A 13,940-nucleotide genomic window follows, 5' to 3' on the forward strand; every position below is an offset into this window, starting at 1 on the left:
TATTGTGGTTTAGTAAAGCCTCTGGTTTCCATTTCATTTTGTATTTTTACAACTATACCATTTAATCTTCCTGTTTTAACTGCTGTTGTGTCACATATAATCATTGAAATACATTTCAATGAATCAAAATTATTTAGCAATTTTTTAAAAGCTTCACAAATATCATTGGATTTTCCACTTTCACATTTAACAATTCCTAAGTTAATTTACCTTTTCTCATTTTGAAGTATCACAACTTGGTATTCATTCTTGTTTATTTTCTTTCCATCAAAATGTAGGCAGAATTGTTCTTCTTGTACCATTTTAGAAACAATTTTCTTCATGCTTTCCCCTTGCCTTATAGTTGATCCCCATATTCCTGTCTGACTTGGAGTTTCTATTTCAATACCTTTTTCAAATAACTTTTTACAGATTCTAGCTGATTTATTTGTACTTAAAGATTCAGTTATCACAAGATTAGATGCTAACTTTGTTCTATTATATACTCTCTTTCTTGATTTTTGTAATTCCACTGGTTCATAATTGTCTTGTGAATCTAAATCTGAACCACTTTCTTCTGATACAGTTGAACTGCTAACTGGACAATTATTTGCTTTGCTTGTAGAAGTTGTATCTTTTGCATTACAAACTCTGACTTTTGAAGGATGTAATGACACTTGTGTGTTAGTACTGTGACCAACTTCTCCTGAACTTAATAATTGTATGTTATAAAATTTTTTATCTTCCAGACTAAGCCATATGCCCTTAATATTGGTGATATCAAAAAGATCTCTAAAAACAGAGCATTCTTCCTTTTTACCAGGCTTTTTAAGATACTTGTCATGTTTTTCTATAACCTATTTGATATTTCTTCCAACTGATTTTTTAGAAATACTGGGAAAGTTGAGTTGTTTCATAATTTACTTATTTTGACAGCAATTAACTTTACTCTTTCTTTTCTGCTTTTTTTAATTGATGCCAGGTAGTTGTAACATCTAATAATAAAAGCTTTTTTTAGCATTCTATTAAATGAATCCAATGGTTTTTCAATAAAGGGCAGACCAATTCTTGATTGACATATAAGAAAAATCTAAAATGCATGGATAATATACGTTAATAATGTTCTATGTTTTAATATTATTTTAGTAAAAATACTTTTCTTAAAAAATTTACTGTATAAATATAAAATTAATCAAAAAAGACCTTGAAATAGGTAAAGGCAAAAGAAATGAGTAAAACATAAAACACATTAGTATTAACTATTTTCTGTATTTGTGTAATATTTCAGTTCCGACCAACATATTACACAAGCACATTAAATAGTTTTTACTTAGGTGTGTTTTATACTTTATAGCGAATTTAAAAATCAAATACTTCCATAATAGTCATAAAAACAACAATATTTTTATAGCATAACTTAATTGTGGGTGGGTGGGGGACATTTTTTAACTAATTCAATATTACTATAAAATTTTAATATTTACTATCAATTTCTCAGGTTTTAAAACTATGGCCAATTAAAACTGTGACAAAAATTAAAAAAATCATAACCCTATGTAGCATCTGTAGTTCTATTTTTTTAAAACTCTGAAGATTGCTCTTACTCTCTGGCATGCTAATCTCTTTAATAAGATTTCTTCATACTGTGTACAAGAGTATATTTTTTTTAGCTACCAAGTCATTTCTTTCATTCATTTATTCTTTTCTAATAACAGTACATAGGTCGTCCTTAATAAAACTTCATATAAAACAATTTTATTCTGAGTGTTTCATTGCAACTAATCAGTAAAAAAAAAAACATTTTTTATTTTCTATCATTAGTTTCTCTTCCTGTAGATTATCTGTAGATTTGATCTTACAAAAGATGAAGTAAAGGATAAATTTTTTACTACTCTGTTCTTTAAGAACAGAAAGAACTTTTTATTAAACAAAGTTTAATGATAATTGTTCCACACTTGTATGAATTGAAAGAGTTTCCATATTCTATACTTTTTTATAAATATAACTTAATGGAAGATTATAATATTACATGGATGATTTTTTTTAATAGATTGTTGTAAACACTGCAATGGTATGTTTTGGGTTGTTCGTAGTGCTTGAAGTTTTGAGAATTCTTGTGCCTTTTGTTTTTTTTAATGATGAAGGTAATAATTTTTTTTTAATGATGAAGGTAATATTTTTTTTTTAATGATGAAGGTAATAATTTCAAAAAGCTACTAAAATAATTTTCAATTTAATTGTTTGTTTACAAAAAAAATATTTAATATTTAAATATTATTTGAAATTTTTTTTATACTACTTGTTTTTTATTCAGTCCAGATGTTTAGATTAAATAATAACATAAATTTGCAATTTAGGTTTTCAAAACATGTAATTTTATATTATGGTTTATATAGATTTATAATAAAAATTTTAACTATGGTGCAATTTTAGAATAATTTAAAACTTGATTCCTTGTCATATATTTTTTATATTTGTTTACAATTTATTTTTTTATATATACTTTTTGTAAAAACAACTTAATATTTGTTTATAAATATATATAAATATATATATATATATATATATATATATATATATATATATATATATATATATATATATATATATATATTATATATATATATATATATATATAAATATATATATATATATATATATATATATATATATATATATATATATATATATATATATATATATGTATATATATAAATTATTAATTGCTTAAATATTTATTAGTTATTTTTTAACTTAATTAGTTATCAATTGGCAAGTTGTTATTAACTTGTTATTGAGCAAAGTTAAATTTTTAGCAGTTTAGAAATGAAGTTTTATGTTCTTATTTGTATAAAGCGATTGAGATGGCTTTTAGCAGTTAAAAAAAAAACTTTTCTGCTCATTTTTTTAGAGTTAGAGTTCGTAGCAAAGGTAACTGTTCTGCACAATTGTTTACTTCTTTCAGTGCCTTTGGTATTTTTCTTTATACTCTAATAACTTTTTATCACCAGTACTTACTCACATGCATTAAAGATGAAATGGGAACTAGGTCTTATAAAAGAGTCAAGAACAAATAAGCCTGAGAGTTTTCTGTACCTTGACACTTATTCTTGCATATTTTGCAATTTAAAGTCAGGCTATTATTTTATTTTATCACTTGTATTTATGTAATGATGGAATCCTATTCATTTTTGTTTGATTTTTTTATTCATTAATCTTAAAAATGAATATAAATAGGTAAGAAGTTAAATTATTTAATAGGTAATTAAAAAAAATTATTTAAGGGGCAATAAAAAAAAATGACAGCAATTTTTTTCTGATTTTATTTTATTATATATTATACAGTTATATTTTATTGACTAAAAACAACAACTTTTGAACTCCAGTCATAAGTCTGTATTTCTGTATAATGGGTAAAAATATATGAAATCATCTAAAAAAAATGATTTTTGACACCCTTATGTCTCAGAATTTGTTTATTTTTACACCACTTGCAGTCCATATCAGAAAAATAATGGCCCCCACGCCCCTCCCCCCATCTCCCTAGATTTTTTTTTATTTTTTTTTTTACATAAAATGAATAAATAATAGTTGATTGTTAAAATACATTTTAAAAACATATTTTTTCAGTTTAAGTTTGAGAAACAGTTTATTTGCGTTACTTCAAATCGATAAATACTTACCTCTTATTTCAAAGATCTTTTTACGATTTTAAGTCATAAATTTTAAAACCAAAGATATTAAAACTTTTTTAAAACATTTTGACAATCAATATCTTTATGTAGTTTTAGACTAATATAGTCATTGACATAATAAGATGGGAGTGATTTGTGATTTATTTAAACCCCCACCCCTCCTTCTCAGCCTACAATTCAAGAATTTGAAAAAAATAAAAGACATTTTAAATGCAAAATAGGTAAATAAAATAAAAACAAAATTATTTTAAACATAATTAATTTTTTTTTGTAACCAACAGTTTATATTCTTCAAATCTAAATCAGATATGTTGTATGTACGACCTGATATTGTTCGCAGTGTAGAAATTAGGCATATAACTTCAGAATTGAGCACCCAACACTCATAGGTTCTCATTGGCCAAAAGAAGTTTTTACCTGGTCCATGTGGATGCATGAATCTGACTTTTATATCAAGCTCACTTACATCTTCAGCAATCCCTTCCCACCAAAATCCATCATAAAAACATGCAATATAATCCATTTTTTTAATATTTAATGAAATATCTACATAATGTTTGCTTTTTGGAATGATATCAAATATTTCAGTGCATGCATCAGTACTTATTTTTTTATAACTTATAGTGTTTGGAGCAATTGGAATAAAATGATGATACATCCTTGTGCCAGGAACTGTTCTTCCAACTAAATATCTTTTTTCTAATTGTGCTCGTGTTTGATCAGTTTCTTCTTTTGAAATTAACTTAAAATAAATTCCATTTATCTTGGCTTTACAAAAGGAGTACATTAAATTAACATCTAAAATCTGCCCAGTAGTTATTTGTTTTAGACTTTCTTGACATACTACTCTTTTAACAGTCCCACCAATACCATCACAGGGGGGATTTACCATGACTGATAGCAAAAAATACCCATTCAGCATTTAAATCAAAGTCTTTACTGTGATGACAAAGATTGATAAAATTTTTAAAATTTTTAAATTGTGCTGCACAACCATCGGAAAAGTATTTCACACTTGATACATCAGGTAGATTTTCTTTGATATATCTAGTTATATCTTCCTGAGTCTTGTAAATAAATCCTGTGTCATGATCAACATCTTCTGAAAGGTAACAAAAAGATTTATGTTTGAGAAGTTTGTTCTCTATAAAATAAAGTACAATTGTATAAAGTGAGCATTGACTTTTGCTCCAGTGATAACTTTGAACCTCATCCTGAACAACATATTGATAGTTTTCAGCAAAATCTCCTAAAATTAAGCATTCGTTTTGGTTAAGATTTTCTTTACAGTTTTTTAAGTATCTACTTTGTGTTTTTGCAATATATGAATGAGTGGTAAGGTTCAATAAATTCATCTAGTGGCAATGACTGTGAAAGTAGTGTTGTACGATCGGTACTCTGCCATTGCTTAAATACTACATCTTCTTCATGCTCATGGTCCATAAACTCCTGCACTAAAAAACTTTTTAACACCTCAATACCAGGGCATTGGTTACATCGATGCAACATACATTCTGCATTTTCAAGAGAGCAAACAATCAATGCCATGAAATCTTTATAACTTTTATTCCACCTAATGGCATCAATGAGAAATTTTGTATTTTGGTGATGTATGCAAAACATACATTGTGGGTACCTGACGCATTAGTTGTAATACACCATTTAGGTTTAAGAGTACAAAATTTTGACAAACTGACTTTGACATTAGGGTAGTCGTATTTAAATGCAACATGTAATTCATTAAGATTGAGTAGCAATAATCTTTTTTGAACATGTTGGTTTTTTTTAATACTTACATAATCTTTTTTTCCTGGCATCATTCTTGAAAATTCATCACTTTGATAAAAGTTAATTACTAAATTAACTGTTTCTGGTGAAAGTGGGTTTCCAGTTTTTTTTCCGGGTAATGATAGAATTCCATTCTCATTTTTAACTTTTCTTGCTGTTCGAACAAGATACTCAGACACTTCAAAGTAGCTTGATATCTTTTTACGTGTCCATGATTTTGGTGCGAGTGTTAACATTTGCACCTTATGGCAATAAGAGTCAGTCTCTGAAATTTTATTTTTTATTTCATACATTAAAATGTCTAGATCATGGTCATTGTTAATGTTGTTGTTTAAAATGGGGCTTTTTATTTCTGTTGTTAAAAAAGTTTCTTTAATATTATATGCTAATGAGACCATTTTTGCAACTCTGTCAATAGTGTTCTCAAACTTTTGTTTTGCTTCAGGCAATTTGCTGTGTTTTGAAAGACTTTTTAGTTTGACTGGTGAAATTCCAAGCAATTCTATAGTGGTATCTAACTTAATTTTTTTCTCACTTTTGGATTCCCATTCCTCCTGTGAATTTAAATCTTCATCAGTTTCTATTGCTTTTTTGTAACATTTACTGCAGAATTTCCAACCTGGGGTTACATTAACATTATTTTTTTGTAAATAGTTTGCCATGTCAATGGAAATCTTTATATTACCTAAAAAACAAATTTAGTTTTACGTGGTTAAAATAACTGATATTATCTAACATTTTATAAATAATAAATTGTTTTCTTTTAATTTCCATATCAATTCTGTTGTAAATAAGGTAAGATTACCTTTTATAGCAATTTTTTTACTTTCCTTGTGTGTTCCAAAAGGATTGCAACACTTTGTAATTTTTCTCTCAAAATATTTTCCATAGAATTGCTCATGATAACAACATATAATTCTTATTGAACTATATTTTTCCTTTAAATTTGCTCGCCATATTATTTCTTCTTGTTTTTCACAAGGAAGATCTTTAAATTGAACAAAACCTTGTTTTCTTGAAAATCCAGTTTTGTGGCAATGAATGTTAAGACTTTTTCCAATGTCACATTTCTCCATATTAATTATTTTTATTATTTATTACCTAACAAAATAATATAAAAACTATAAAATTAAAAGTAATTCTTTAAGAAAATACAAACAAGTAAATTCCTTTAAAAAGAACAAAACAAAACTTATGTTTGTTTTTTATATAAAAGGAGGTTTTTAGTCACCAATTTGAAATAATGAATTTTTTTTTTTTTTCAAAATTAAAATTAAATTGTATGTTTTTGCATTATTTATTCATTTTATGCAAAAAAAAAAAAAAAAAAAAAATCTAGGGAGATTGGGGGAGGGGCATAGGGGCCTCCCGTGGGAGGGGAGGGTATCTCCCTTGGCCCATGACTATAAATGTCCTAAACTAGTCAATAAATGACACTATTTGATGTTTTATTCAAATAAATGTTTTAAAAAATATTTTAATTGCTTTTGTTACAAAATTTAAATTTTTCTTAAAAGACACTATTTTTAAATGCAAATTTTGATCACGTATTAGAGAGACAATTGATGAATCTAATTTTTTTCAGTAGACCTAAGATGAAATAATGATATACAATTAAACTTTTTACTCGGGATTTTGGGCCACAGTCTTCATTTTACCTCCAAAAATCACTAATTTACAAGTCAATAATTTTGAACAAAATTGGATAAATGAGGCATTTCTTGAGATAATCGAGTCTTAAGAGTGCTATTTTTGGATTTCTCAAGTTAAAATCTATTAGAGTACCAAATTTTAGGAAATTTCCCCAACCCATTATGAAGATACTGTATGTCAAAGTTGCTATGTAGTCACTTCAGAAAATCACTAAAATGCTGAGTCAGCATTATTTCAAGTGACGATATCTCTGGAACCCATTGGTATTTTTAACTAAAATTTTCGCAGTTATTATTTTTTTGATATGGACTGCAAGTGGTGTAAAAATAAACAAATTCTGAGACGTAAGGGTCTCATGGTCTGGATGATTTCATTTATTTTTACCCTAACATCACAGATAATATTACACTGAAATAAAGATTTCTCTAAATCTAGAGTCTCATTTAATGACCTCCTATTCAATTAATCTTTTGAAACAGTTTATTTTGCCTTGTACTTATCTAAGCAACTTTACCACATTTATAAAATTTCATCATTTTTTTCTAAAACTTTATCCACCTATGCACTTTACCACAATAGACCACCTTCACCACTAAAGTTATTTGTTTATCTGAGAACCCTTACATATACTTATCAGATACGTTTAGAATTAGTTTTTCTTCATGTTTTTAGGCATACTTTTCCACAATTCTTTCTGACCTGATTTTTGCTTTTGCTTGAACTTTCTTAAATGTTTTGTTTTTTTTATGCTTTTATAGACTTTTCCTAATTGCTTTAAGGTCTTTATTTTAGTGTTATTTATTTTTAAGCAAATTACATGACACAACTACATGACACAATTAGCTTTAGCTTATTTGCTTAATGGGTCAAATCATTATATTTCAACCAATGGCCTGTGGGGCACCATTTCTGATTATCCTGATTTTTACATATCATTATCTACATTATGTAGATAATGATATGTAGGTTAAATTTGAAATTTCAGACTTTCAAGTGTAACAGTTTAGAAATCCCCCCTTGATTTAAGAATTTCAAAAACAGACTACTTTAAAGCCTCATACCTTTTTTCTAACTTTCAACAAGTGTCTCATTTTTTCTAGAAGTGTTTTCTAGGTAGTTCTGTATTAAAAAATACTGATTTTTATTAAGTTGAATGATATTAGAAAAATTATAGCCTCCTCAACTTTGAAAAATGCTTTAAAAGGCCAAAATGAAGTTAATTGTAGTACTTTTCTATTTTACAATTCTAAGTCCTTACAGTTTAGTTTTCTGATTAGCTACTCTTATCTACAACAAACAAGCAAAAAATAAGCCGCTTGTTGCAGTTGAGAGCTGAAATACATCTAAAAATGTATTGTCCGTTTGCCAAAAAGTCTCATTTTCAGCCATTTTGAAATGGTTGTAATTTTTTCTAACACTTTACACGTACCAAAAATGGATTGAAGAATCAAAGTCTAATAATAGTTTAGGAGGGATTAACATCATTTGCTCTTTTAAGGCCAAAACACTGTGTACTTGCTGGAAAATCTGGCACCTATACAGTCTGCGTTTGTATCCACCATCAAAATCCAAATCTAATAGTAAGGAAAATTATTGCTGATTGGGTATTAGTGCATTATTTTGGTGAATTTTTTCCTGAAATGGTAATAGATGTTAAAGATGACTATATATCTGTCAGCTGTTTACATAAAGCTGGCAATTATTTCAAATATCCAAAAACACCAGATATCCATTGGTATTCAGTTAATGACATTATTGCCATATTACATGAGCCTGAGCTCCAAAACACGAGAGGATTTTACTTTTTAAAAAACAAGATTAAATAAATTATACTATATTATTTGTTTTGAATTAGCAACTAATTATCAATTAAAAAGTAAAAACCAAACCTAATAATAAAAGTGGTTTCTAACAAGTTCTGACATTTTTCCTTTATTAATCATTATTTATTTTTATTATAGAAATTATACTTTTTATGCACACTGATGTATCATGAATATTCCCTTGATATATTATGAAAGTCTTATTAAAAAATGTTCACTGTGTAAAAAATCAAAGGTCTTTGACTTATATTTTGACTTATATTTTGAGATATAACACTCCTTAATTGTGTAAACTATGTTTAAAGTTTCACTATTTAACAATAATACTGGGTTTTAACTAGTTATTGCCCCTTTTTTATATTTTTTTGAATGCAAAAAGTAAAAAATGTTTGCATTTTTAGATAGTTGGATCTTATGGGCTTAATTGCTGTTAAGCTTAGATCAATACCAAGTGTTAGAAAAAATTAGGAGCATTTCAAAATGGCTGAAAATGGGACTTTTTTGGCAAATGGAAAATATATTTTTAGATATATTTCAGTTCTAAACTGCAACAAGCGGATTTTTTGCCCGTTTGTTGCAGATAAGAGTAGCTAATCAGAAAACTTAACTATAAGGACTTGTTGTAGAGCAGAAAAGTACTACAGTTAACTTCATTTTGGCCTTTTTTAGCATTTTTTTTGAAGTTGAGGAGACTATAATTTTTTTCTAATATGAATTAAGTTAACAGAACTACCCAGAAAACACTTCTAGAAAAAATGAGACATTTGTTGAAAGTTAAAAAAAGTTATGAGGCTTTAAAGTAGTCTGTTTTTACAATTCTTAAATCAAGGGGGGCCACTGCGCAGTGTTTATAAAGCTACATTTTCTAAACTGTTACGCTTGGAAGTCTGAAATTTCCAATTTAACCTAACTCCAAAATGAAGATAATGATATGTAAAAATCAGGAAAATCAGAGATGGTGCCCCACAAGCTATTGGTTGAAATATAATGATTTGACCCTAATATTAATGAATATTTTCATTTGACTATGTTTTACAATTGTAATTAAAAAATGATTTCAAAAATGCCACAAAATTAAAACTTTTCTTTGAAAATTCTATTTTCAAAGTGATACAATTTTCATAAGTTTTCTGATGTCTCTTTCAAATTCAAGTTTTTGAGATGCACAAAATACATGATTTTTAAGTTTTCTTTGTTTTAATATGTAACAATGTGTAACAAAATGGGAAAAAAAAATTAGATTACCCAAATTTATTTAAGTTTAAAAAAAAAAAAAACTAAACAATAACGTTTTAAAGTTTAAAAGTTTTTAATTAAGTTTTTATTTTTTTCCTCAATCTCACTGATGATTTATTGTCATATAGCAGTTGTTAGATATTCATTGCCTTCCTGTTACAGTTGTTAGAATATTGTTTAGAAGGTTGTAGATAAAACCCCACACTATATCTCAAAGACCAATAGTATGATTCTGTTAGATAACATGGATTTTATTTAAAAGTCATTATTTTCAACATTTTCTTTGTCAGTATCATCCATTGCTATTGTATATCAAATATTAGAATACTCCAAGGCTAAGAAACCCACTTTTAAAAAAACCAAAAAAAATCCAAACAGATTTGGGTTTTTTAAAAATGTCGTTTTTTTTAAACTGATTTTAGTTTTATAAATCGTTTATCGTGAATAAATTGCTACAACGTCATTCTATATGAAATCAACTAGTTTTTTAACGATGCCCCATATTAAAACCTTAGATTTGCTTAAAATTTGACCAAGCACAGATTTTATGAAAATTTCAGCTTGATTGACCAATTCATTCAAAAGTTATGATTGAATTAATATTGGCCAAGATCAGAATAAATTGAGAATCTGGAGCATATCTTTGTAAATAAGAAAAACCACCTGAAATTTAGCCACCAAAAACAACCACAAAATAATCCAATTTTGTGGTCGTTTTTGACTGATTGTAAACAAGTTTTAAGCTAAGGCTGTATTAAGAAAAAATTTTTAATTTTTATTTTGAGTTTAATACGTACAGACAGCAAAGTACTTTTTGTTATATTCGTGTACTTGGAGTAATAACTTATATACCTGGGGTAATAAGTTATACCAATAATCAAAATTATGCATTAAAAGTCAGTTTAACATTTGCAGCAGCCTGGTAAAATATTAAAATATAATGCCAAAATATCACTTTTTTTTAAAAATATGATAATCGCATGCATAGAAAATAGAGTAAACAGTTGAAATAAATTATTAAACTTTTTATTTTGGGTTTCGGACTAAATATTATGCCAGTCATAATGAAAGCGGTATTGGACAAAGTGCTATCACAAGACGAAAGAATCTGGAAAGGAACGTCATCATACATTGATGATATTTTTGTTAATGAAGACATAATACCTGTTTGTATTATGTCTTCATTAATAAAAACCCTTTGCTGAGCCGGAACACAACAGTTTGGTAAGCCCAGAGCTTCTCATCGATTTTTAGTTGCATGTAAGCTGAAGATAAATCAATTATTGAAACATTTTCTCCAAACCGTCTTTAGTCTCTTGTTTATGAGCACATGCATCTGTGTTCGCAGTTTCAATAAACATGTTCAGCTCCCTGAAGTTTAATACAGGTTGTACTTTTCCTTTGTTTCGCTGCACCACTGTTTCAAATGAAGATTGTGATTGTATTATGTAAAATGACATGATAAAACTAAAAGATATTGTGAAAAGTTGAAGTTTTAGTTCAAAAGACAGCATACTCCTTTGAAGCAAATGAGGAGATATTTTTTCACCATAAAACTTCATTTCTAGATATGAAGTACCTCAAAAATACTGTTGTGATCTCCACAAGAAAAATATTAGCAAGAGATTGTTTAAAGTCAAAATATCAACAGTCGATTTAAGGTCAAACCTGGTTAAAAAATTTATACTAACTGTATGAATAAATTCAAACCTTAACAAATTACAGATAAAGTTAATCAAGATAAAGTTGGTAATGAAGAAGATTATAGATATTCTGACCATTTATAAGATAGTTTTAAATGAGTGCATCTTGATAGGAAATATCTCTTCTCAAAAATCTAAGTAAATGTGACAAATAACCATATGGAAAGTAAAAAGTTAAAAAACTAAAAACAAATATGACAGACTTAGTAGCATTAGCATTGGATATAAATTTAAAAGATATAATTTTAAAAAATATCAAAAATATCAGAAAAAGAGCAAAAGTGCATAAACTGTTTATGATAATTAAAATGATTCAGACAAACTTTTAAATGCAATAAAAGTTTTTCACTGCCTTGGAAGCTATCAAAATCTTGCTATCAATATGCTAAGTTGATTTGCAATAAAGTAAAATACTTCAGTGATAGTGCTGCTTCACAGTGCAAAAGTTACAAATGTTTAATAAATTATTAATCTATTACCATGATGATCATTAAATAAATTCAGTATTTATTTGATGATCATCAATTTTTTGTTACATCGCATGGCAAAAAAAATAAAATAAAACTATTAAAATAGAGTCCATTAGAGGAACTAAAAAAAGAGAAATAGTAAAAGTGAGTCTGAAAGCAACAATTACATATCAGCTTCTAATACCACACTAACAGTAGGGTTCAAAAACAGTAAAGATGTAAGATGATAAAGGTATACTTTATCATCTTACATCTTTAAAACTTTTTCTTTCAAGATATACTATCAATATAACTATCAAATAACTATCAAACTTTTTTTAACCTACAGCAAAAATATGAAGGGATGCACACAGTCCTTGGGATAAGAAACTATCACTGTTTTGTACTATATAGAGAGAAACTGTTTTTATGGAGAATCTCTAATGATACTGTCTATGAAGCTCATTTGCTGAATAATGTTATCTTTTAAAAAAAGATCCCTTAAATTTTTAACCTGGTAAATACTTTGCATGCTTTTAGGATGATAAATTGTACATGCATATAAATTGTACGACCTTTATTGCATCTAAAAGTTTGTCTGAATTATTTTAATTATCATAAGCAGTTTTTGCACTTATAGGGCTTGTGGTTGAGATTTGTAATGAAAACGTAATGTAAGCCTTAATGTGAAGTTTATGCATAGAAACAAATAAAATTTAATATGGACTAATGATGCACAATTATGTAGTATATCATTAAAAATATTGGTTTGCCATCAACAATGTAGTATGTCAAATAAGTGCTCCATCGATGAAGGGTAAAAGTCCTTATTACTACAATCTTGCTTATAATGATAATGACACTGTTATAAGTAATGTAAATCAGAGATAATCAAATTAGTGTACTTGAATTTTATGTGTATATACAGTTCTTCTTTCAGCTGATTGTATTACTTTTTATTTCGACTTTATAATATAACTTAATTGTTATTTTGAGTTCTCCTTTTGAACTTAAAAAGAACTCAAAATGCTTCAAGCACTCAAAATCCTACATTATATGCCGTATAATGTAGCATTTTGAGTGCTTGACATATAAGAGTATATGTCATAAGAGTATAGCTCTTTAAATTTTTTTTGGTGATTGTTTGTATATAGAAACTCCACAGTAAAAAGTTTCATTGTTTATTTCAACTGTTTACGCTATTTATTATGCCTGTGAAGGGATGTGTAATTTATCATTTTTTTTTTAAATGTTTATTTTTTAACTGGCTGCTGCAAGTATTAAATTAACTTTTAATGCAAAATTTTAATTTTTAACACAAGTAATTAACTTTAGTGCACAAAAGTATCACAAAATATCTGCCTATCTGTGGGTATTGAATGTCAATTAAAGTTTATTGAATTGCCAATTATAATTTAGAAAAATTTTTCCTTATATTCAATATTAGGAAAATTACAAGTTAATGTTATTCATTTTTATTTATAAACCTTTACATTATTTACACCACAAAAACAAGTTATTTTTCCTGGGTGTCTTATTGAAAACTCTTCAGATTTATAAGTTTCAATTTAAAAAAATTAAAATCAATAAATTTCAATTTCTGTTCAACATATT

The 13,940-nt window shown here is 27.0% G+C and overlaps 1 protein-coding gene across 2 annotated transcripts in view; it reads left to right on the forward strand.

Annotated features, from left to right (window-relative positions):
* Positions 1–13,940, forward strand: part of LOC100205190 (sphingosine-1-phosphate lyase 1) — a 57,973-nt gene that overhangs the window by 2,573 nt on the left and 41,460 nt on the right. Inside the window, exon 3 of one of the 2 annotated variants that reach the window (XM_065798257.1) lies at positions 2,030–2,123. In XM_065798257.1, coding sequence (XP_065654329.1) covers positions 2,030–2,123 — 94 coding nt within the window. Of the gene's footprint in view, positions 1–2,029; positions 2,124–2,154; positions 2,176–13,940 lie in introns of those variants that run through there. The other variant, XM_065798258.1, reaches the window with a different exon arrangement.

The sequence above is a fragment of the Hydra vulgaris genome, chromosome 05, assembly GCF_038396675.1.
Source record: "Hydra vulgaris chromosome 05, alternate assembly HydraT2T_AEP".
Lineage (NCBI taxonomy): Eukaryota > Metazoa > Cnidaria > Hydrozoa > Anthoathecata > Hydridae > Hydra > Hydra vulgaris.